Raw genomic sequence first — 26,356 nt, 5'->3', positions numbered from 1 at the left:
ATTATCTTATTAACTTATATGCTGCAACACTCGGTTTTATATATCATTTCTTCTCATGTCACTACCTTGCTCTATTGCCTTTTCCTTTCTCTAACTTTTCCAAATCTTCCCTCATGTTAACACTCCTCTCCATTATTTAATTTAAAGTCATATCTAATGTCCTAATGATACCACTCACAGAACACTGGGCCTAGCAACATCCACGTGAAAACTGTTCCAAGGCTACAGCTCCCACTACCCCAAGCACTGGTGCAGGTACCCCATGAACTACAGCTCCCACTACCCCCAGCACTGGTGCAGGTACCCCATGATCTACAGTGCCCACTACCCCCAGCACTGGTGCAGGTACCCCATGAACTACAGCTCCCACTACCCCCAGCACTGGTGCAGGTACCCCATGAGCTACAGCGCCCACTACCCCCAGCACTGGTGCAGGTACCTCATGAACTACAGCTCCCACTACCCCCAGCAATGGTGCAGGTGCCCCATGAACTACAGCTCCCACTACCCCCAGCACTGGTGCAGGTACCCCATGATCTACAGCCCCCACTACCCCCAGCACTGGTGCAGGTACCCCATGAACTACAGCCCCCACTACCCCCAGCACTGGTGCAGGTACCCCATGAACTACAGCCCCCACTACCCCCAGCACTGGTGCAGGTACCCCATGATCTACAGCGCCCACTACCCCCAGCACTGGTGCAGATACCCCATGAACTACAGCCCCCACTACCCCCAGCACTGGTGCAGGTACCCCATGATCTACAGCCCCCACTACCCCCAGCACTGGTGCAGATACCCCATGAACTACAGCTCCCACTACCCCCAGCACTGGTGCAGGTACCCCAGCTCCCACTACCCCCAGCACTGGTGCAGGTGCCCCATGAACTACAGCACCCACTACCCCCAGCACTGGTGCAGGTACCCCATGAGCTACAGCTCCCACTACCCCCAGCACTGGTGCAGGTACCCCATGAGCTACAGCGCCCACTACCCCAAGCACTGGTGCAGGTGCCCCATGAGCTACAGCTCCCACTACCCCCAGCACTGGTGCGGGTACCTCATGAACTACAGCTCCCACTACCCCCAGCACTGGTGCAGGTGCCCCATGAACTACAGCTCCCACTACTCCCAGCACTGGTGCGGGTACCTCATGAACTACAGCTCCCACTACCCCCAGCACTGGTGCAGATACCCCATGAACTACAGCTCCCACTACCCCCAGCACTGGTGCGGGTACCCCATGAACTACAGCTCCCACTACCCCCAGCACTGGTGCAGGTGCCCCATGAACTACAGCTCCCACTACCCCCAGCACTGGTGCGGGTACCTCATGAACTACAGCTCCCACTACCCCCAGCACTGGTGCAGGTACCCCATGAGCTACAGCGCCCACTACCCCCAGCACTGGTGCAGGTGCCCCATGAACTACAGCTCCCTCTACCCCCAGCACTGGTGCAGGTACCTCATGAACTACAGCTCCTACTACCCCAAGCACTGGTGCAGGTACCCCAGCTCCCACTACCCCCAGCACTGGTGCAGATGCCCCATGAACTACAGCTCCCACTACCCCCAGCACTGGTGCAGGTACCCCATGAACTACAGCTCCCACTACCCCCAGCACTGGTGCAGATACCCCATGAACTACAGCTCCCTCTACCCCCAGCACTGGTGCAGGTGCCCCATGAACTACAGCTCCCACTACCCCCAGCACTGGTGCAGATACCCCATGATCTACAGCTCCCACTACCCCCAGCACTGGTGCGGGTACCCCATGAACTACAGCTCCCACTACCCCCAGCACTGGTGCAGATACCCCATGAACTACAGCTCCCACTACCCCCAGCACTGGTGCAGGTGCCCCATGAACTACAGCTCGCACTACCCCCAGCACTGGTGCAGGTACCCCATGAACTACAGCTCCCACTACCCCCAGCACTGGTGCAGGTACCCCATGAGCTACAGCGCCCACTACCCCAAGCACTGGTGCAGGTGCCCCATGAGCTACAGCTCCCACTACCCCCAGCACTGGTGCGGGTACCTCATGAACTACAGCTCCCACTACCCCCAGCACTGGTGCAGGTGCCCCATGAACTACAGCTCCCACTACCCCCAGCACTGGTGCAGGTACCCCATGAACTACAGCTCCCACTACCCCCAGCACTGGTGCAGGTGCCCCTCAAATTCTGAGCTGTCCTTAATCCTGGCTCCAGGTGGTCAGTTTAGCAGGTCAGGATTTGCTGTCTCAGCTATCAAGTATAATATGTATCCAGTACAACAGATTCAAAGGGGCTGAATAGCCTCCTTTATTCCATTGCCTGGCAAAGATGATTTTGCTGACTTACACGTAGGAGCGAGAGGCGTCGGACTGCGATCTGCTCCTCCGTCTCCAGTTGAGCAATCCCATCCATTTTGATTTTGTATTTCCGCATCTGCTCAGTAATCAGGAGCTCAACACACCTGCCGGTAAAATGGAGAGACCGTCAGGCGCAGAGCCAGGACGACCGTCAGGCGCAGAGCCAGGGAGACCGTCAGGCGCAGAGCCAGGGAGACCGTCAGGCGCAGAGCCAGGGAGACCGTCAGGCGCAGAGCCAGGGAGACCGTCAGGCGCAGAGCCAGGGAGACCGTCAGGCGCAGAGCCAGGGAGACCGTCAGGCAGCCCCCACATCATCCCATTGCCACTCTGTTTTCACTGAGGGATTGTGACAATTTTCAAGTGTTAAAACAGAGTAACAGTGGGAAAAGATTTGGGAAGCATTGCACTTGAACACAAAATGTCAAAGGGAAAATTAATCAAGATGTTCCAAATCATTAGGACATTGTCTATCCAGTGGTGGGAGTGTCAGGAACCAGAGGGAATACACATTTATAAATCATTGACGAAAGACCACAAGGGTGGATGAGAAGAACTGGTTTCAATAAAGACAGAGAAAAGGCAGGTGAATGAAATGTTGCATAGTTCTTTAAAGAACTGTGCGTTCTTGTCCTCTGGCTGTCAGCTGGTCTGGTCAGAGTGGTCCTGACTTGGGGTTCCTGCTCTTGCTCATCACCCACTAGATTGTGGAGAGGGTGAGGGGAACCTGAATATGGATGAGATTTAGTCTGACAGGGTGTGACCCCACACCCGAGATTCACCTTCTCAACTGACACATGGAGAACCCCCCCCCCCCCCACCTCATTCGGGGAGAGAAAGACAGCAGAAAACACCACCCAAGTAACGTCAGGGTAAGTAATATTGCCATTCAGCCATCACTGAGTTAGGAATTGAGAATCCCAGGCTAATGCCTCAGGGTCATGGGTTTGATTCCGACCGTGGCAGATGGAGAAATCGGAATTCAATAGGAATTTGGAAGAAACTGCTGGTCAATGGCAATCATCTGACCACCATTAATAAAAACTCACCTAGTTCATTAATGTTCTTTGTAGAAAGAATTAACAAGTTAAAAGAAATCTTAATGGGGTTTTCAGTCAAACCAGCTACAGTCACTACAAACATACACACGGGCACCCGCAGTCACAGGCACACGCAGTCACAGGCACATGGACACACACACGGACACACACACACAGCTGGACAGTCAGTCCTGTCTCCCCCTTCTCTCTCTCTCAATACAATATTTTCACGTAGGAACTGGATAATACTCACATTGTTGTCTTAGAGACGTCTTTCATGCTGGTTAGTGGGTCGGAGCTGTCTGGTGAACGGAGAATGCATGGGGCAAAGACAATCGCCAGTGCATTGGGAGACATACGATTCATCTCCTCTAATACAGCCACTCTGAAACAATGGAACAAACTCCAGTATCACAACGACCCCAGGCAGGAAGAGTTCAAACTCCGACCCACAGCAACTGACAGAATCATCAAAGTGTTACGGCGCACGAGGACATTTGATCCATTGTGTCTGCACCAGCTCTTCAAATGAGCATCATCACCTCACGCTAATCTCCTCCATTTCCCCCCTATCCCTGCACACGGTTTCTATCCAAATAACCAGCCCATGTTCCTCTTCACTGCCTCCACTGAACCTGCCCTCCCTCACATTTCCAGGCAGTGTATTCCACACCCTCGCTACTTGCTGAGTAAGCAGGCGTCCCCTCACATCGTCCTTCTTTTGCACATGATTTTAAACTGCGTACCTTCTGGTTCTTGTGCCTTTCACAAGTGGGAACAACTTCACTGTAGCATTACAGGGGAGGTGATGGCCAAGTCACTGCTAATCCAGTGACCCAGGGAAAGTTCTGAGGACTCAGGATCGAGTCCTGCCATGACAGATAGTGGAATTGGAATTTGATAAACATCTGGAATTAGGAGTCTAATGACGACCATGAATCCATTGTCAATTGTCAAAAAAAAAATCTGGTTCACCAATGTCCTTTAGGGAAGGAAACTGCCATCTTTACCTGGTCCAGTTTACATGTGACTCCAGACCCATAGCAATGTGGTTGACTCTCATTTGCCCTCTGGGTAATCAGGATGGCTTGGCCAGGAACCTGCTCATCCCATTAATGCATTTTGAAGAATTGAGTAGAAACCCTAACTACTCTATCCAGCCAGCTCATGATTTGGAAAAGCTTGATCAAATCTCCTCTCAACCTTGTTCACTCCGAGGAGAACAGTCCCAACTCTTCACTCTACCCCCATCTTGGAAGTTTCTCAATCCTGGACCCATTCTTGTCAATCGATTTCTCATGACAGGAAGCAGCTGGTTCCATTGGGACTAATGAGGAAAAGGTTTGGTTCATTGGGATTCCATGCAGCAACTGATTAGAAGTTTGCAGATGTCACCAAACTGATGGAGTTGCAGATAGTGAGGGGGATTGTCAAAGGAAAGCGTGGGATATAGATAGATTGCAGATTTGGATAGAGAAATAGCAGATGGTGTTTAATATGGACAATGGCAAGCTGATGCATTTTGGAGGATCAAATTTGGGTGTGAATTATACAATAAACAACAGAACCCTTAGGAGCATTGACATCCAGAGGGATCTGGGTGTACAGGTTCACAGAACCCTGAACATGGCAACCCAGGTGGATACAGTGGTCAGGAAGGCATACAGCACTCTTCATCATCCGGGACAGCAAATATAAAAGTTGGCAAGTTATGTTACAGCTGTACAAAACTTTACTTAAAGCACATTTGGAATATTGCATGCAGTTCTGGATGCCACACTACCAGAAGGATGTGGATGCTTTGCAGAGGGTGGAGAGAAGGTTTACCAGGATGTTGCCTGGTCTGGAGGGTTTTAACTTATGCGGAGAGGTTGGGTAAACTTGGACGGGTTTTCACTGGAAAGAGGAGGCTGAGGGGCAATCTGATAGAGCTCTCTTATGAGAAGCTTCGATAGGGTGGATCGTCAGAGGCTTTTTCCCAGGGTGGGAAAGCCAACTACAAGAGAGCACAGGTTCAATGTGAGAGCGGGAAAGTTGAGAGAAGAAATGTGGGGAAAATATTTCACCCAGAGGGTGGTGGGAGCCTGGACACACTGTCAGTGGAGGTGGTGGAAGGAGGCATGTTAGCAACATTTCAGGTGTAGTTTGACAGACGAACAATGGGATAGATAGCCTGCACTGGCTTAAATAAAGATTAGGAATTGGTGCAGGCTTGGTGAATTGTATAACTACTTGCATTTGTATAGTGTCCTTCCAAACTCCCCAAGGCTCTTCCTAAAAACAGGTCCAAATAGAGCTGATTTTAGGACAGGAGATCAACAGCTGTCCTCAGGGACAGAGTGAGGTAGAGAGAGAGTGAGATAAACACAGGAAGTCTCTGTGCCAGGAGGCAGAACCCAGGATAGCTGAAGGGATGGCCAGCAGTAGTTCAGCAGCATCAGATTCCAGGTGGTGCTAAGCTGGATGTGCAATCAAATAGACAGCAGTGTTTTTAAAAACGGAGACCAAGCTTAGAGTGGAAGGCGAGACCAGGAGAGTGCAGAGTTTCTGGGCTTCAGCACCAGAAGCATACAGGACCAAGTTGAGAGTGGCGATGCAGACGACTTATGGCTAGATGCTCAGATCAGTCACCCTGACTGAGGGGAAAAGGAGGAAGAGGAAATTCATGGCAAAGAAACAAAGATTGTGGAGGCAGAGCTTCAACGTTTAGTTTGAAGAACCTGCAACTCACCCAGAGCTAGAAATCAGCCAGCACCAAGGTCGTCTCGAGGTTACGTGAAGTGGTTCAGAGCTTGTTCAGAACCTGCACTTGTGGCTGTGGACAATGAAGCGAAGGAGCTAAGGGGTCGATTCAGGTGAAGGTTCAGGTGTCACAGCTGGAGATATTCAGAGTGGGACCAAATGAAATGGGTTCCATTGTAGCGTGGAGATGTTTTGGAAAGAGTTTGGTCTTTTGGGATGATCAGGCAAGGTTCCATCCATTAATGATCTGACCATGGGGATAATTGGAAAGGAGTTTAATCACGTTCCATCAGGATGCTGTGTCAATGGATGAGCTTCAGTCTGTTCAAACGTGACTGCAGAAATGAATGGGGAGCATAATCCATTGGGATTCTGTCTGATGGGGATGAACATGAGAAGCTTGGGTTTGATTGGGGCAGTAAACTGCAGGACTACATTTCATTAGCACCTCAGTATCACCTTCCACATCCTCAACGTTACACAGTGACGCTCAGTTTAAAGTGTTGTCACTGCTATAAAGAAGGGAAACAATGTGTTCCAGAAGGGCGGCACGGTGGCTCAGTGGTTAGCACTGCTGCCTCACTGCACCAAGGTCACAGGTTCGATTCCAGCCTCGACTGTCTGTATGGAGTTTGCACGTTCTCCCCGTGTCTGCATGGGTTTCCTCTGGGTGCTCCGGTTTCCTCCCACAGTCCAAAGATGTGCAGGTCAGGTGAATTGGCCATGCTAAATTGCCCGTAGCGATTGGTGCATTAGTTGGAGGGTAGTGGGTCTGGGTGGGTTACTTGACAGAGGGTTGGTGTGGACCGGTTGGGCCGAAGGGCCTGTTTCCACACTGTGGGGAATCTAATCTAAAAAAAAATCTAATCTAATTGTTTGAAAGCTGCACATTGAGCAGAAGATATTTCCATTTCTGTGAATTTATCAACAATTTGAGGAGTGCTATGAGAAATGAGTTCATGCCAAATTAAATGGCAGCCTGCCCATGCAACGTGAATATCACAATAAGTGGGTAATCAGCTGGTGCCCAGTAGCAGAGGAGCCAACTCTCCGGGCTCAGGGGCATCAGATCCCAACAAGGCTGAGCAAGGAACATTCTCAGCTGGATGGAGAGAGGAGCTTTGATTCCTATTGGCAGTTCCCTCATGGTTTGTAGGATGTAAAACTGATCAGACTGGAAATTGTCAGTGTGACTATCCTCTAACCTTCTTGTTCTCTCGTCCCACCCCCTCCATCCAATCCTCTCATCCCCCCAACAGGGAGGACAACGTGCGCCAGACCTTCCCAATGTGGGACCACGGGGAGATGGAGACCCTTGGTCTGAATGTTTATGATTTGAATGTTGACTTGCGCCAGGCAGCAGCATAATCCAAACACCCCACTGTGACCATTACTCCATTGCAGTGCGCCTCTTACTTGACCAGGTGGAAGATGAGTCGTTCGAGTGTGCAGTAAAAGTGACTGGGCAGTTGATTGAGGACACTGTAAACGGCTTGGATCTGTTCCTGTCTCCCAGGGTGCTCTGGGAAGAAAATTTTAAAAATCAGAAATTTGCGGCAACCAATTAGAATCATTTCTGAACACCAGACACTCCAGGATGTCAGGGCTGTGCAGCGGCTGTAGGGATGATTTAGAACGACATCCGGGAAGAAAGAGACTAATCAACTCAAACCCAGAATTGTAGAAGGAAACATAATAAAGTCTCCAAAGTTTCAATCTGCTTAAGTCGGGTAAATCAGGAGAAAGTGCCCCCAGTGGCAGGAGGGTAAGTGTTCAGGAGAGGGGGTGGGATTGAAAGGAATCCGTTCGAGGGGGAAATGAGGAGAATGCTTCGAGTTCTATTGATCCAAAACTCACTGCCTGAACAGGCAGTGGGAATGGACTTAACATCGATGCTCTGAAGGAGTTTGCGTGGCAGAGCAGGACAGCGGGAGCAATGGGACAGATCCATCAACTGTTAGCGCTGTGGATGCTAGGATTGCGAGTGACTACAAACCACACTCACCGATAGCACGTAGAAAATCACTGTACAGAGCAAAGGTCATCAGGGGGATTGGAAGTTCACGAAGCCACTGTTTAAGTACCCCAGTAACAGCATGAATGTGATATTTCTCCAAACCCACCGACATTGGATCTGAAAGAAAGAGGCATAGACACTTTAAACACAATCACAGTCTCCAAGGGTTAAATACAGAGTAAAGCTCCCTCTACATTGTCCACCATCAAACACTTCTAGGACAGACACAGCACAGGGTTAGATACAAAGTAGAAGTCCCTCGACACTGTGAGTCTGGATTAATCATAGAATCCCTACAGTGTAGAAATAGGCCATTTGACACAAGTCCATCACAACCCACCAAAGAGAAACCCACCCAGACCCATTCCCTTATCCTACTAGTCTACATTCACCTCTGGCCTAATGCACTTAACCCACACATCCCTGAACACTATTGGCAATTTAGCATGACCAATTCACCCTAACCTGCACAACTTTGGATTGTGGGAGGAAACCCATGCAGACACAGGGAGAATGTGCAAACTCCACACAGACAGTTGCCCGAGGCTGGAATCGAACCCAGGTCCCTGGTGCTGTGAGGCAGCAGTGCTAACCACTGAGCCAGCGTGCCACCAACACTAATGGGGTTCTCTGTTTGAGGGTGATACTCACCTTGTTCCAGCTTCTGCCGTAACTCTTTCATCTTGTTTGCTGCACCAGATTTCCGGTAAATTCCCTCCGTGTACAGTCCATTCATTTCCACGTATTCCACCAGCACTTCCATGACCACGGGGACCGCCTGGTTCACTGTCAGCCTGCAGACCTCAACACCAAAATGCCGACACATCGCCTCCGGGTCATTCTGAGGATGGGGGGGGGGGGGGGGGGGGGGGGAGAAGAGAGAGAGAGAGCACAGTGAGGTGCAGCAGCATACTCACAGCTGAGGGTGTGGTACTGGACTGGGGTTAGTGACAGTGCGCAGGAGGGTGAGGAATGCCAGGAAGCACAGGGGCACCGTTGCCAACTGCACTACAACCAGAGAGCAGGCAGCCTCTCACCTGTTGGATACATTGCTCACCTTTTGGTCACAGCCTGACTGGCAGTGGGCCTGAATCTTCAGGAGACACTTCTTGTGACAGGTCATTTTGCAAGCTAGGATCAGAAAGGGGACAAACAGGTGAATTGGTGCATCCCTGAGTACTGACCAGACATGAACCAGTGTGCCCTAGACAGCCAATCCCTCTCACTGAGCATCCGTTACTCATTCTCGTTCACATCCTCCTCCCAACAGCAATGCTGTTCCAGTGAACTCTGGCTCCCATTGACTTTAACCAGTGAGTAGGCATGAATTGTGTAAATTAAACCTACAATTAATATCCAATGGACTCAAGATCAAAACCGCTGAAAATCAATCTCTTGAAAATAAAATTGTTTCTGTCATAAACTGCTGTCAGTGAAAGGCAACTTGATGATACTGTCCAGGGCCGTCCCAGTCAGTCACTGCAACATTGCCTTCAGGGCATAGACAGGAGAATCACCAATCAATTCCCGTCTGGAACAGGAACACCATCATTACCAGATGTTGTGTTGTTTGAATGGGTAAAAGATGTTTCTCTATTATACCTGGCACACACTGACCCCTTCTCAGTGCCAGGCAAACCCAAGTTAATGTCCATGTTAATGTGCCAACATGTTGGTACTTACTGCAGCAGAGCAACACCTTCTCCATGGGCCAGATATAGGAGGAACACTGCTCACACGACTGTCGAATGTTCACCTGGTAACTCCGGAACAAATGCCCAAAATGCTCCTCCTTCTGCAAAATCCAACCATCACAGTTTGTAAACCATCACCATTCACTCACACTGCCATCAGTACAGAGTACAGGAGTTGGGAGGTCATGTTGTGGCTGTTCAGGACATCAGATAGGCAGCTGTTGGAATATTGTGTTCAATTCTGGGCTCCCTCATATTGGAGGATGTTGTAAAACTTGGAAAGGTTCAAAAAAGATTTACAAGGATGTTGCCAGGGTTAGAGGGTGTGAGCTACAGGGAGAGGCTGAACAGGCTGGGGCTGTTTTCCCTGGAACATCAGAGGCTGAGGGGTGACCTTATCGAGGTTTATAAAATCGTGAGGGGCATGGATAGGATAAATAGACAAGATCTTTTCCCCAGGGTAAGAGCATCCAAGAGTAAAGCGCATAGGTTTAAGACGGGGGGAGGGGGGTGGAGAGACTTAAAGGGATAACTTCTCCACACAGAGGGTGGTGTGTGTATGGAATGACCTGCCAAAGGAAGTGGTGGAGGCTGGTACAATTACAACATTTAAAAGGCATCTGGATGGTTAATAAATAGAAAGAGTTTAGAGGGATATAGGTCAGGTGCTGGCAAATGAGACTAGATTAATTTAGGATATCTGATCAGCATGGACAAACTGGATCGAAGGGTCTGTTTCCATGCTGTACATCTCTATGACCACTCTCAAACCACCATCATCCTGGACGTAGTCATTCTTAAATGAGGGAATGTTCCCTCAAGAGTGACCAATGCTGTACGGCCCTCAGAAACAGTCACGACAAATCCCCACAAACTGGAACACTTGTGCACCTTGATCAAACAAACATTTCATTCTCTTTCTTGGAGTCGGTTGTGATCAAATCAGAGATTGGGAAGAAGATTTTGACTAATTTTAATCAACATTTGCAGGGCACAAGAAACTGTCCCTGAGGCTGATAGCTCAAAGTGAAATGTTACAAATAATTCTCTCGCACAAACTGCTGCTGAGCTAAGACTGAAAAACCTGATCCTGATAGAAACAGTCATCAAAAGGGAACAGAAACCAGCCGCCTGTGACTCAATACTTACAATCTGATTACGTTTCCGCCTCTTCTTCCGAGTTTTTGTAGGCTGCTACAGAGTGAGAGAGAGAGAGAGAGAGACAGAGACAGAGAGAGAGAGACAGAGACAGAGAGAGAGAGACAAGGCAGTGGGTTAATGGATACAAAATGACTGCTGCTCCAAACAGAAATATTCGATGGTATGAGGTGAATAAGACCCTTGAGCCTGGTTGACGACTTAATGAGATCTATACCCAAACCCAATTACCAGCCTTCAGCCCAATATCCCTGCTACCGTCACCTGACAACAGTTTCAATACGCGGCTCACCCAGCATCCAGTGTTGCCACGTATTCCCCATGAGGGGATGGACACAGGGCTGTGCGGAGAGGCCCCGTTCAGAGAGGTGTGGGAAGCCCCAGACCATCCCCACCTCCCACCCTTCCCCAGATCTGAAGCAGAGTCTGTTCCCCAAGTGGGACTTCACTCAGACTGAGGTTTAACCTCACCCCCTGGCTGGCTCTGTTGTAAAACTATAACAGCAGAATCAGGCCATTCAGCCCACTGAGTTTCTCTACCATTCGATGAGATCATGGCTGCTCTGATCATCCTCAACTCCACTTTAAAGCCTTGTCCCCATAGTCCTCGATTGCCCTTTCACTGATTAAACACCTATCTCAGCTTTCAATATACTCAACAGCCCTCTGTGGGAAAGAATCCCACAGATTCACTCCCCTCTGAGAAGAAATTCCTCCTCATCTCTGTCACAAATAGGTGCCCCCCTCCCCCCCACGTACTCGGAGATGCTGCCCTCTGGGTTAGGACTCTCTCACACAGGAGAGCGACATTACTGACCTGTCAAGGCTTCCCTAAGAATCCGACATGTTTCAATAAAGTTGCTTCTCATTCTTCTAAACACCACTGAGTACAGGCCCCAATCAACCCAAAATCCTGATGTGGCCGGCTCTGCATTGCCTCAAACGCTGGCCTAGCCTTGGTTAGACAGCTGGCCCCAACCTCCCCTCAGGATCCCTGCTGTGTTCCGGTTAGTGTCTTATACAGTTTCAAAATAAACCCTCGTTTATACCTCATTCCCTGTGAATTCCCTATCAGCCACTGAACTTGGATGTGACCTTTTTGGGATTCACAACCCCCTTGGACTGGACTTTCTGCATTCTTTACCTAATTTAATAACGACGACGATATTGGGGGGGGGCGCGGAATTGACTCCGAAACTCAACTATATGGACAGGTTGGATCGAAGGGTCTGTTTCCATGCTGTACATCTCTATGACTCTATGACATTTGCAGCCAATTCACACCAAGCACAAGCCACAGGACAGATGATTACAGTACACAGAGGCCATTTGATCCATCACACACATGCTGTCTCTTTAAAATACCCAGTCCCAACTTTCTGGGCATTTCCTGCAAAACTGCCTTTCAAACGTTTCCCCAATTCCCTTATGAAGGTCAACACTCCCCTTACGGGGACTCTAGTTAATTACCTCATTGGTTCCCAACCGTCCTGCTCAACGAACAGCGATTCCCCCTGCTCTGTCCCAGAGACCATCAAGGTGAATACTGTCTGTGTCCTCCCCAAAGCCTACACATCCTCACTAAATCTGACGCTCAAAATTACCTTCAACGCCTCCATCTCCTCTTTCTTGGAATAACCTCGAGCAAATTCATCGAGCAGAGATTGGAAGAGGTTGAGAACAAACTGCATCTCAGCTTTCTGCCTCTCACCCACCATCTTGGTCAGAAGAAGCTGATAATTCCTCATCAGGTCCTTGTAGCTCACATGGGTCTGGCCGTTCTACACAGTTCGTAAAACAAGGGAAAGTTAGTAAAGGAACAAATATCTACAACTGACTGCAGTCAGAGAGTGTGTGTGTGCGCGCACACATGCGTGTGTGAGAGAGAGTGAGTGCGTGAGAGAGAAAGAGCCTGTACCCCAGAGACAGTCAGTGTATGTGGGGGAGCCCGTACCCCAGTGAGGGACAGTGTGTGTGTGTGAGAATCCGTACCCCAGTGGGAGCCCATACCCCATTGAGAGCCAGTGTGTGTGGTGGGTGGGGGCGAGCCTGTACCCCGGTGAGAGTCTGTGTGTGTGTGTGTGTGTGTGTGTGTGTGTGTGTGTGTGTGTGTGTGTGTGTGTGTGTGTGAGTGAGAGAGAGAGAGAGAGAGAGACAGAGTGTGTGTGTGTGTGTGTGTGTGTGTGTGTGTGTGTGTGTGTGTGTGTGTGAGAGAGAGAGTGAGTGTGTGTGTGTGTGTGTGTGTGTGTGTGTGTGTGTGTGTGTGTGTGTGTGAGAGAGAGAGAGAGAGAGAGGATCAGAATCTTCTGCCCCCACAGTTTTTGTTCCGAAAAAGTCCCTTTTACACAGTTCAGCAGCCCACACTCACGTGGACGGGATACATGCTTTTCAGGGTCAGTCGGAATTTCTCAGTGACAGTGATGAATAAAGTTTCAATTTTCGATTCCTGCGAATCCTGGGAACTGAGGTCATTCACCTGTCGATGATATAGTCTCCATGAGTGAGAAAAATAGACAGCATACAGGGCAGTGAGTGAGGTGAGGGATGAAGCAGTTTGGCTGGCAGAGGCATCGAAGGGAGCGGCAAGAGCGAGGAAAAGAGAGAGAGAGAGAGAGAGAGCGAGAGCGAGAGACAGAGAGAGAGAGCGAGAGACAGAGAGAGAGCGAGAGACAGAGAGAGAGCGAGAGACAGAGAGAGAGCGAGGAGAGAGAGAAGAGAGACAGAGAGAGTGAGGGTCAGAGACAGAGAGGGAGAGAATGAGGTGGGGAGGGGGAGAGAGAGAGACAGACAGAGATAGAAGAAAATGCCAGAGGAGGAGACCAAGATGATGAAAATGAACACGCGTGTGTGTGTTTACCTTGTTCAGGAGGAACTCATCCAAACTCTTCAGTTCGTTGGCGTTAGTAATCTTGTGGCCAAGCTGAGCCTCCCACTGCTCAGAGGCGCTGGTGGCATTGCTGATTTTGATGCTGCGACTTCTCTTCCCCTTGCTGGGGTGCTCCTTGCCTGTGTCTGGGAACAGGTACTGGGGGGACTGTGCCATGGGGAAAGTGGCCGATTTACCCAACTCCACTTCTGTAAAGAAACCCCGCAAAAAGAGGAATCATTCTCTGATCCGCAGCATCAGTTTCTACATTTGTTCATCAGTGGGTGTGTGTGTGTGGGGTGTGTGTGGGGGGGGGGGGGGGGGGGGGGGTTGTGTGTGTGTGGGTGTGTGTGGGTAATGTTTGTGCACGTATGTGGGGTTTGATCATGGAATCATAGAATGCAGAAAAGGCCCTTCAGCCCATCGACTCTGTACTAAACCAAAAATAATCCCACAGCCTCAAATGTTATGACATTTTGAAATGCTTATCCAAGTTCTCTTTAAAGGTTGTGAGGTTTCCTGCCTCACCTCCGCCCAGCTCCTCTCGGTGAAACCCTTTTCCCTTGCAGCCCTCCTTTCAGAGGTTCAGTTAGCAGTGTTCAATTCCATTTGGTTAGAATTGTTTGTCTGTTGTTAGAATCTATTGGGTTCTAATGAATTTTACATTAAGTTCAGAAACCTGGTCTGTATTTTCTGCCAGTCTAGGTCTAAAAGACAGGGAAATTGGGAATTTTGCAGCCCCTTAACATCATTAATCTTTGCGATGAGTCGGGGAATAGCAGGAAATCACCCCCATGAGTTGTTATACGTGACCCTTAATACCCAGTGGTAAGCTTTCCCTTCAGAATTACTTAATCACCGTTTTGGAAAATTCCGGAGTGAATCATTCCATATAAATCCACACTGGTTCTGTTTTATCAGATGCTAATGTTCACACACTTTATCCTTAAGCATAGACCCCAGTAACTCCCTGACCCCAGGTCATCAGTCCCTGCTTCCCTTTCTTAAATAGTGAGCAGCAGAAACAAGTTTCCAGTTAAAAGGAACGGCTCATTATTGAAAGAATTTTGGAAACTGTAGTCTGGATGTCTGCAATGCCACTTCAACTACTTCCTTCCCAATCCTCGATTGAAAACCATCAGAATGTGAGGATTTGTCATTCTTCATAATCGCATTCATTTCTTCATTACGTGTCACATTATTCACATTAATTTTGTTAAATCTCTATCCTTAGTTTAATGTCAGTTTTCCCAGAGATATCTAAATATTGCACTCACTTGAAAATACTGACCATTTTCTTTGACAATATCTCAGCCGTCAACTATTGAAAGCCCCCTTGTTCATGGGGAGAGGGAGGACGGCAGATGCTGGAGACCAGAGTGAAGAATGTGGTGCTAGAAAAGCACAGCAGGTCAGGCAGCATCGGATGGACCAGGAGAATTGATGTTTCGGGCAAAAGTCTTTTGTTATGCTGAAATGTCGACTCTTCAGCTCCTCGGATGCTGCCTGACTTGCTGTGCTTTTCAAGAACAAAGAACAAAGCACATTACAGCACAGGAACAGGCCCTTCGGCCCTCCAAGCCTGCGCTGATCCAGATTCTCTATCTAAACCTGTCGCCTATTTTCTAAGGATCTGCTCCTGCCCATTCATGTGTCTGTCTAGATACATCTTAAATAATGCTACCGTGCCCACCTCTACCACCTCCGCTGACATCATGTTCCAGGAACCCATCACCCCTCTGCGTAAAGAGCTTATCACGCATATCTCCCTTAAACTTTTCCCCTCTCACCTTTAACTTGTAACCCCAAGTAGCTGAGTCCCCCACTCTGGGGAAAAAGCTTCTTGCTATCCATCCTGTCTATACAATGTTTGAGCAGATGTGTAGCTCAGGTTGAGGTTCAGGTTGTAGGTTTGCTCGCTGAGCTGGAAGGTTTGTTCTCAGACATTTCGTCACCGTACTGGGGTAACATCATCAGTGAGCCTCAGAAGCATCGGTGTTCTGTCCTGGTCTGTGTGGGGGATGATATCCCTGCCGGTTTGGTTTCTGAGAGGTTGGTAAATGGGGTCCAAGTTGATGTGTTTGTTGATGGAATTCTGGTTTGAATGCCAGGCCTTTAGGAATTCCCGTGCGTGTCTCTTGTTTAGCCTGTGCCAGGATAGATGGATTGTCCCAGTCGAACGGGTGTCCCTCTTCGTCTGTTTGTAAGGATGCTAGTGATAGTTGGTCGTGTCTTTTGGTGGCGAGTTGGTGTTTGTGGCTAGTTTCCTGCCCGTCTGTCCAATGTAATGTTTGTTACAGTCCTTGCAGGGTATTTTGTCCATGACGTTTATCCTGCTGGTTGTATATACAGGGTCCTTTAGATGTTTCAGTCTGGTGGTAGGTTTGTGGGCTACCATGATGCCAAGGGGCTGGAGTTATCTGGTAGTCATCTCTGAGCTGTTTTTAATGTATGGCAGGGCGGCTAGAGTCTCTGGGCATTTTGCGTCTTCTTGTTTCGGCTTGTTGTTTAAGAATCAACTGATTCTTAAATCTGTGGGTTTCTTCGAGTTTGTTCTATTTAGTGATGAAAAAGGTGTCATCCACACAGTGGACCCAAAGCTTGCGCTGGACCATAGGGAGCGCTGTCCGTTCTAACCTCTGATATTGGGGATCCCATGGGTGTCCCGTCGATTTGTTTGTAGGTTTGTTGTTGACGGTGAAGTGGGTAGTGAGGCACAGGCTGAAGCAGCCCACAGGCACAAAAACAACGTCCTCACTGGTATAAAGTTCACCACAATAACAACCGACTCCCCTTCCTAGACGTCACAGTAGAATGAAAGGCCAATGGAGAGCTGCAGACCAGCATCTACAGGAAAGTCACACCCACAGACCAGATACTCATCTAGAGGAGGAATCACCCCAATGTCCACAAACAGAGCTGCATCAGGACAATATTTAAACGAGCTGCAACACACTGCAGCACCCAGGAGCTACAAGAGGCTGAAGAAAAACACCTCCACAACGTGTTCAACAACGGGTACCTGATAAGTACAGTCCGCCAATTCAGAAACAACTAACCTAAACAAGACGACACAACATACCCAGAGACTCTCACCGCCCTGCCATACATTAAAGGCATCTCGGAGATGATGACCAGACTACTCCGGCCCCTAGGCATCATGGTAGCCTACAAACCTATCACCACACTGAAACAGCTCCTGATGAATCTAAAGGACCCCGTACCAACAGCCAGCAGAACGAACGTTATGTACAAAGTACCCTGCAAGGACTGTAACAAACATTACATTGGACAGACGGCCAGGAAACGAGCCCCAGAGTCAACCCATGAAAGGCTGCTGGACCAGGTGACATCCCTGGCAGAGTGCTCAGAGGATGCTCTGATGTACCGGCCCACGTTCTCACGGAATCTTTAACATCTCCCGGAGCTGCGCCAACGTGCTTCAAGGCCACTACCATCGTCCCCATGCCCAAGGTGTCTTCAGCATCCTGACTCAATGACTGCCTCCCTGTTGCGCTTACACCCATCATCATGAAGTGCTACGAGGCGCTTGTGATGAGGCATATTCAGACCCTGTTTCCCCCGCCCCCCCCACCTCCTCACTGGACACCCTGCAGTTCACGTATTGACCCAACCACTCAACAGCTGATGCCATTTCCCCACCCTCCGTCTGGGCCTCCCCCACCTGGACAAGGTGACCTCAGTCAGATTACTGTTCATAGACTTCAGATCTGCATTCAACACCATCATTCCTCAGCAGCTGATTGGAAAGCTGAGTCTGCTGGGCCTGAATACCTCCCTCTGTAACTGGATCCGGACCTCCTGACTGGGAGAGCTCAGTCAGTCTGGATTGGGAACTGACTCCAACACCATCACACTGAGCATGGGGGGGCCCCCCCCAGAGCTGTGTGCTCAGTCCACTGCTGTCCACCACCCTGCTGACACACGACTGTGCAACGATGCACAACTCGAATCACAGCATCACGTTCACTGCTCACACTCCTGTGGGTGGGTCTCAACAGCAGGAATGACGAGTCAGCAAACAGGGAGGAGGTGCAGAGGCTAACGGGCCAGTGCGGAGCCAACAACCTGACTCGGACCGTGGACGAGACGGAAGAGATGGCTGTTAACTGTAGGAGGGCACGGAGCGACCACTCTCCCCTGGACATCGACAGCTCCCCCGGGGAGATCGTGAACAGCACCAAATTTCTAGGTGTCAACCTGGTGGAGAATCTCTCCTGGACCCTCCACCCCAGCTCCACAGCCAAGAAAGCCCAGCAGCATCTCTACTTTCTGCACAGGCTGAGGAAAGCCCATCTCCCATTCTACCATCCCCCCACCCCCCTCCCCCCCAACTCTCATCACATTCCACAGAGGGTTCACTGAGACTACCCTGAGCTGTTCCATCGCTGCCTGGTTCAGGAACTACACTGCCTCAGCTTGTAAGACCCTACAACGGACAGTGAGGACAGCTGAGAGGATCATCAGGGTCTCTCTCCCACCCCCCCCATTATAGACACTTACACCACACGCTGCATCCGAAAGGCTCAGAGCATTGTGGAAGACCCCACACACACCTCACTCAAACTCTTCTCCCTCCTCAGAAGATACCGGAGCGTTCGGTCTCTCACGGCCAGACTGTGCAACAGTTTCTTCCCTCCCCCCCCGCCCCCACACCCACACCCCCCCCCCACACACACACCCACCCCCCCCCACCCCCCCCCACACACACACCCACACACCCCCCCCACACACACCCACACACCCCCCCCACACACACCCACACACCCCCCCCACACACCCACACCCACACACCCCCACACACCCCCCCCACACACCCCCCACACACACACACACCCCCACACACCCACACACCCCCCCCCACACACACACACACACACACCCCCACACACACACCCACACCCCCCCCCACACACACACCCACACCCCCCCCACACACACACCCACACCCCCCCCACACACACCCCCACACCCCCCCCACACACACACCCCCCCCCACACACACCCCCCCCCACACACACCCACCCCCACACACACACACACCCCCCCCCCACACACACACACACCCACACACACACCCACACACACACCCCCACACCCACACACACACACCCCCCCACACACACACACACCCCCACACACACACACACCCCCACACACACCCCCCCCACACACCCCCCCCCCCCCACACACACCCCCCCCACACACACCCCCCCACACACCCCCCCCACACACCCCCCCACACACCCCCCCACACACCCCCACACACACACACACACCCCCACACACACACACACACCCCCACACACACACACACACCCCCACACACACACACACCCCCACACACACACACACCCCCCACACACACACACACACACCCCCCACACACACACACACACACCCCCCACACACACACACACACACACCCCCCACACAGACACACACACCCCCACACACACACACCCCCCCCCCACACACACACCCCCCCCCACACACACACACACACACACCCCCACACACACACACACACCCCCCAAGCCAACACGGTATGGCTGGACTCTTTCCCATCTGATGGATCTATCCGCTGCACCCACCTCTCCGACCTAACACCTTCTCCCCATCCCCCCACCCCCACCCCCACCCCCACCCCCACCCCCACTTATCTCTCCACCTTGCCCGGCCCAAGACTCATTCCTGATGGAGGGCTTATGCCCGAAACATCGATTCTCCTGCTCCTCGGATGCTGCCTGACCTGCTGTTGCTTTTCCAGCACCGTACTCTCAACAACCGTCACGAGTATTCTTACACACAAACAAAGAGGACACACCAGCTTGACTGAGACAACCCATCCACCCTGGGACAGGCTCAGTAAAGACACACATGGGAGTTCCCAGAAGCCTGGCATTCAAACCGGAACTCCATTCACAAACACATCAATGTGGATCCCATTTACCAACCTCTCAGAGAAAGAACTGCAAATGATGTCATCCATCACAACAGACCAAGACACAGAAACAGCAAGTGGGACAGAACACCAGGACTGCACCAGAGGCTCACTGATGATGTTACCCAGCATGGTGATGAAACGTCTGAGAACAAATCTTCCAGCTCAGCGAGCAAACTTACAACCTGACCCTGGCTATGCCCCTCATGATTGCGTAGATCTAAATCAGGTCCCCCCTCAGCCTCTGTCTTTCTAATGAAAATAATCCTAATCTATTCAACCTCTCTTCATAGCCAGCGCCCTCCATACCAGGCAACATCCTGGTGAACCTCCTCTGCACCCTTCTGATAATGTGGCGACCAGAACTGTAGGCAGTATTCCAAATGTGGCCGAACCAAAGTCCTGTACAACTGTAACATGACCTGCCAACTCCTGTACTCAACAGCCCCACACTTTTTGACTCTCATTGTTCATGAGCCCATTTTCTCCTAAAATACACTTTCCCAGCCTTCAGTAGCTCTCCGTTCGAAAATTAAACCAAATATTTTTGTATCCTTCTGCTTTTAGTTTGATTTTGGACAGAGATTTAAATTAATTGGCCAAGGATTAAGAGGAAAGGACGCTCTGCAGAGGAAGCCAGAAACTCACTGTCTCCAAAGCCCTTCACTGTGTCGGGGAGCAGGTTCGGACAGACCTCATCCAGCGATAGCTCCTTTGAAGACTTTTTTTCAGCTTGTCTCTTCCCGAGAAACCTCCGCAGTGGACCACGGTATAAAGACCTACATTAGGATCGGAAAAGAGGGAAGTGGAACTAGGAACACAATCACAATCACCAAAAAACACAATTATAAGGGGAAACGGTGAGGGTAAACACCATTTTGGTCTCTCACCAAACTGTAACTGTTGGAGCCTAACGCCATTATTTCCCAGTCGTTACCCTATCACTGTCTCTCCCATCACTTTCCCAACTGTCCACCCATACCCACAGATCCTGGTTACAGCTTCAGCCATGTACAGACCCCACACATTTGCTCAGTTTTGCTGTAACTTACTACCTCCCCATCTCCTAATGTTACACTTTAATCTCTTGCCAACATCTCAACACTTACAGCACAATCTCGTCATCTTGCAGAAATAGAAAATTCCACCCTGCCCCAACCAAACCCCCCCAGGCCATTACAATCACTGTTCAGCCTGTTGGCCACAGCGAAGGGGAGGGTGGCACTGCCTCAAACTGACCACCACCTCCACCCCCAGCAGTCAGTAACAGGAGCCTTCCCCACCCATCGCCAGACCCTCCCCTCCCAGCACCTGAAAGGTGTGAAAACCACCCTGTGGGGATGCAATTCCATTGGAACCCACCCACTCAATCCAATGCTCACAATCACTTCCCAAGGCACAGCATCAACCTTGACCAATGCAAGATGTCCCAGGTTCACCATGCCCCCTCCCCCACCCCTGGCGCAGGAATTGGGCTTATTATCAAACTGCAGCACCCTCAGAACGGTGCCCTCCAGGAAGGAGTGTCTGACATACTTGGGAGATTCGAGAGTCTGCATGGGATCCAGCTCCTGAGATGTTTTCTTCTGCACCACTGCTTTGGTAGGTGTTCTGTCACCCTCTTGCAGTTCATTTGTTGGAGTCTGGAGAGGTGGGAGCAGGGGAACAAACAGAAAAAGAAGCAAAAGACAAAAAAAATGTAAATATGTGAACGTGAAGAGAGAAAATTTTTTTAAGTGAGATTATGTTCATGTAAAACCCAGCAAGGGCCATAAATTCTGATTAATTAGCATTACAAATGAGAGGAATTATTTCCCAATCATGGGGAGGAAGCATGTTTCCTCTCACAGCTCAGACTGGGTTAGCCATTACCTCCAGCCTCTCCCCAGGGAGCAGTACATGTCAGCCAGCCAACACCACACATCAGCATTCTCCTTGGTTCAAGGTTTGTGCGAAGATTTGTAGCTCGGGTGCTCGTTGTTGTGGTTCTGTTCGCCGAGCTGGAAGTTTTTGTTGCAAACGTTTCGTCCCCTGGCTAGGCGACATCATCAGTGCTCTGGAGCCTCCTGCGAAGCGCTTCTTTGATGTTTCTTCCGGAATTTATAAATACCGGAAGAAACATCAAAGAAGCGCTTCGCAGGAGGCTCCAGAGTACTGATGATGTCGCCTAGCCAGGGGACGAAACATTTGCAACAAAAACTTCCAGCTCTGCGAACAGAACCACAACATTCTCCTTGGTAATGGACAGACTTTTAAAAAAAACTATTACATGGCCCACATCAGCAATACATCCCTTCAGGATGGAAAGACTCCAAAAGGTCAGTAAATCGTGGCTTATAAATGACGCTCCGAATGATGTAAGGCATAAAGAAAAAGCCTTGAAGGGTGTCAAAGATAGCAGCAAGTCGGAGGATTATAAAATGTGACAAAGAAGGACTGAGAACGAAAGGGAAAATAGAATGTGAATGCAAACCAGCAAAAATTAAATAAAGATGGACTGTAAGAGTTTCTATTAGTTTCTAAAATAGTCATATGGTTAAAATGACTGAGTCCATTAGAGGCAGAGTCAGGAGAATTTCTAATGGGAAACAGAGACAAGGCAGAGCAGTTAAATGATTACACAGTCCTCTGTTTTCATTGAAGATAGAAATAATCTCCCAGATGTCGAGATTCAAATAGTTAGGGAGAATGTTTTTAAAAATTCATTTGTGGGAGATGGTGCCACTGACAGGGACAGCATTTATTGCCTGTCCCTAGTTGCCCCTTGAGAAGGTGGGGGTGAGCTGCCTTCTTGAACCGCTGCAGTCAAAATGCTGTAGGTTGACCCATAATGCGCTAAGGGAGGGAATTCCAGATAATAACTCAGTGACAATGAAGGAATGGCAATTTATTTCCAAGTCAGGATGGTGAGTGGCTGAGAGGGGAACTTGTAGGGGGTGGTATTTCCAAGTATCTGCTGCCATTGCCCTTCAGTTGGAATTGGTTGTGGGTTTAGAAGGTGCTGTCTGAGGATCTTTAGTGAATTTCTGTATCTTGTAGCTAGCACACACGGCTACTACTGAGCGTCGGTGGGGGAGGGAGTGGATGTTTGGGCTGGTTTGTCCTGGATGGTGCCAAGCCCTTGAGTGAATGAGACTTTGAAGGAAATTAGCTTCAGGTAAGAAGATTGTTTTATAAAAATGTCACCCCGCAATTCAACTGGCAAGTGAGAGTGTAAACAGGGAGCTACAGATCTGTTAGCTTTAGCACAGGAGGAGGGAAAATGATAGAGATGATTAGAAAGGATGAGACAAATAGACAACTGAATAGTAATATTTTGATTGAACATGGTTTAGCAAATAGGAAATTGTGTTTGAGAAACTTGAAGTTTTTTGTTTGAAGATGTTACTAATAAAATTGCTAAATGAGAATCAACGGACATGATATATTTAGATTTTCAAAAAGCTTTTGATTAAAACCCTCACAGGAGGTTGATTAGAAACATTAAGGCACTTTATAGTGGAGGTAATGTACCATTATGAATTAAGGATTGGCTGACAGACAGGAAACAGAATATGGGAATAAAAGGTTACTCTCTCTGTTCGCAAACTGTGACTAGTGGGGCAGGTGGTGACACTGTGGGGACGAGTGGGGCAGGTGGTGACACTGTGGGGACGAGTGGGGCAGGTGGTGACACTGTGGGGACGAGTGGGGCAGGTGGTGTCACTGTGGGGACGAGTGGGGCAGGTGGAGACACTGTGGTGATGAGTGGGGCAGGTGGAGACACTGTGGGGACGAGTGGGGCAGGTGGAGACACTGTGGTGATGAGTGGGGCAGGTGGAGACACTGTGGGGACGAGTGGGGCAGGTGGAGACACTGTGGGGACGAGTGGGGCAGGTGGTGACACTGTGGGGACGAGTGGGGCAGGTGGAGACACTGTGGGGAAAGTGGGGCAGGTGGAGACACTGTGGGGACGAGTGGGGCAGGTGGAGACACTGTGGGGACGAGTGGGGCAGGTGGAGACACTGTGGGGACGAGTGGGGCAGGTGGAGACACTGTGGGGACGAGTGGGGCAGGTGGAGACACTGTGGTGATGAGTGGGGCAGGTGGAGACACTGTGGGGACGAGTGGGGCAGGTGGAGACACTGTGGGGACGAGTGGGGCAGGTGGAGACACTGTGGGGACGAGTGGGGCAGGTGGTGACACTGTGGTGACGAGTGGGGCAGGTGGAGACACTGTGGGGACGAGTGGGGCAGGTGGTGACACTGTGGGGACGAGTGGGGCAGGTGGAGACACTGTGGGGACGAGTGGGGCAGGTGGAGACACTGTGGGGACGAGTGGGGCAGGTGGAGACACTGTGGGGACGAGTGGGGCAGGTGGAGACACTGTGGTGATGAGTGGGGCAGGTGGAGACACTGTGGTGATGAGTGGGGCAGGTGGAGACACTGTGGTGATGAGTGGGGCAGGTGGTGACACTGTGGGGACGAGTGGGGCAGGTGGTGACACTGTGGAGACGGTGGTGACACTGTGGGGACGAGTGGGGCAGGTGGTGACACTGTGGGGACGAGTGGGGCAGGTGGAGACACTGTGGGGACGAGTGGGGCAGGTGGAGACACTGTGGGGCAGGTGGAGACACTGTGGGGCAGGTGGAGACACTGTGGTGATGAGTGGGGCAGGTGGTGACACTGTGGGGACGAGTGGGGCAGGTGGTGACACTGTGGAGACGGTGGTGACACTGTGGGGACGAGTGGGGCAGGTGGTGACACTGTGGGGACGAGTGGGGCAGGTGGAGACACTGTGGTGATGAGTGGGGCAGGTGGAGACACTGTGGTGATGAGTGGGGCAGGTGGTGACACTGTGGGGACGAGTGGGGCAGGTGGTGACACTGTGGAGACGGTGGTGACACTGTGGGGACGAGTGGGGCAGGTGGTGACACTGTGGGGACGAGTGGGGCAGGTGGAGACACTGTGGGGACGAGTGGGGCAGGTGGAGACACTGTGGGGACGGTGGTGACACTGTGGGGATGAGTGGGGCAGGTGGAGACACTGTGGGGACGAGTGGGGCAGGTGGAGACACTGTGGGGACGAGTGGGGCAGGTGGAGACACTGTGGTGATGAGTGGGGCAGGTGGAGACACTGTGGTGATGAGTGGGGCAGGTGGTGACACTGTGGGGACGAGTGGGGCAGGTGGTGACACTGTGGAGACGGTGGTGACACTGTGGGGACGAGTGGGGCAGGTGGTGACACTGTGGGGACGAGTGGGGCAGGTGGAGACACTGTGGTGATGAGTGGGGCAGGTGGAGACACTGTGGGGACGAGTGGGGCAGGTGGTGACACTGTGGGGACGAGTGGGGCAGGTGGTGACACTGTGGAGACGGTGGTGACACTGTGGGGACGAGTGGGGCAGGTGGTGACACTGTGGGGACGAGTGGGGCAGGTGGAGACACTGTGGGGACGAGTGGGGCAGGTGGAGACACTGTGGGGACGGTGGTGACACTGTGGGGACGAGTGGGGCAGGTGGAGACACTGTGGGGACGAGTGGGGCAGGTGGAGACACTGTGGGGACGAGTGGGGCAGGTGGAGACACTGTGGGGACGAGTGGGGCAGGTGGAGACACTGTGGGGACGAGTGGGGCAGGTGGAGACACTGTGGGAACGAGTGGGGCAGGTGGTGACACTGTGGTGACTAGTGGGGCAGGTGGTGACACTGTGGGGACGAGTGGGGCAGGTGGAGACACTGTGGGGACGAGTGGGGCAGGTGGAGACACTGTGGGGACGAGTGGGGCAGGTGGAGACACTGTGGGAACGAGTGGGGCAGGTGGAGATATTACGCCTTCCAGAGGTGTGTTTTGTCCTGGTGTTTGTTATTATCAGAAGTTGAGACAGAGGGACTGAATGGCCTGTTTCCAGCCAATGAAGTAAACAGCTTGTGAGGCCTTGGGTTTTTTAAAAAATTGGAACAATAGATGCAGCCTGAATGGTTGGGGTCAGACTTCAACTGTTGGGGTTTGGAAGCTGCTATACATCTCTCACTGCTCCAGCATAATGCTGGAGATTCTTACCCCACTGTGAGTGTTCTATTAATGTTCACTCCTCCTGGACTAGAGAACTGCATGTGATAGTATCTATTTAAATGAATTTGACTTTCGAAGTGTGTTAATGTGATGTTATTATATTGGAACAGTTTTAGAGTCAGAGATGTACAGCATGGAAACATACCCTTCCGTCCAACTTGTCCACGCCGACCAGATATTCCAACCCAATCTAGTCCCACCTGCCAGCACCTGACCTTTATCCCTCCAAACCCTTCCTATTCATATACCCATCCAAATGCCTCTTAAATATTGCAATTGTACCAGCCTCCTCCACATCCTCTGGCAGCTCATTCCATACACGTACCACCCTCTATGTGAAAACGTTGCCTGTAGATCTTTTTTATATCTTTCCCCTCTCACCCTAAACCTATGCCCTCTAGTTCTGGACTCCCTGACCCCAGGGAAAAGACTTTGTCTATTTATCCTAACCATGCCCCTTATAGTTTTGT

At 50.8% G+C, this 26,356-nt stretch overlaps 1 protein-coding gene across 5 annotated transcripts in view; it reads right to left on the bottom strand.

Annotated features, from left to right (window-relative positions):
• The window catches only part of LOC132829070 (unconventional myosin-IXb-like), a 119,109-nt gene that overhangs the window by 3,697 nt on the left and 89,056 nt on the right, over nt 1-26,356 (bottom strand). For all 5 annotated transcript variants that reach the window (XM_060846371.1, XM_060846367.1, XM_060846369.1 and 2 more), the window contains 13 exons: nt 21,372-21,478; nt 20,484-20,614; nt 13,862-14,079; nt 13,373-13,480; nt 12,609-12,785; nt 10,996-11,040; nt 9,836-9,947; nt 9,210-9,283; nt 8,804-8,993; nt 8,141-8,269; nt 7,552-7,657; nt 3,647-3,778; nt 2,346-2,460 (listed from right to left, as the gene is read on the bottom strand). In XM_060846371.1, the coding sequence (XP_060702354.1) occupies nt 2,346-2,460; nt 3,647-3,778; nt 7,552-7,657; nt 8,141-8,269; nt 8,804-8,993; nt 9,210-9,283; nt 9,836-9,947; nt 10,996-11,040; nt 12,609-12,785; nt 13,373-13,480; nt 13,862-14,079; nt 20,484-20,614; nt 21,372-21,478 (1,644 nt within the window). The remainder of the gene's footprint in view (nt 1-2,345; nt 2,461-3,646; nt 3,779-7,551; nt 7,658-8,140; nt 8,270-8,803; nt 8,994-9,209; nt 9,284-9,835; nt 9,948-10,995; nt 11,041-12,608; nt 12,786-13,372; nt 13,481-13,861; nt 14,080-20,483; nt 20,615-21,371; nt 21,479-26,356) is intronic.

This window comes from Hemiscyllium ocellatum, chromosome 28 (assembly GCF_020745735.1).
Source record: "Hemiscyllium ocellatum isolate sHemOce1 chromosome 28, sHemOce1.pat.X.cur, whole genome shotgun sequence".
NCBI lineage: Eukaryota > Metazoa > Chordata > Chondrichthyes > Orectolobiformes > Hemiscylliidae > Hemiscyllium > Hemiscyllium ocellatum.
This window is presented reverse-complemented; position numbering and strand designations above follow the sequence as displayed.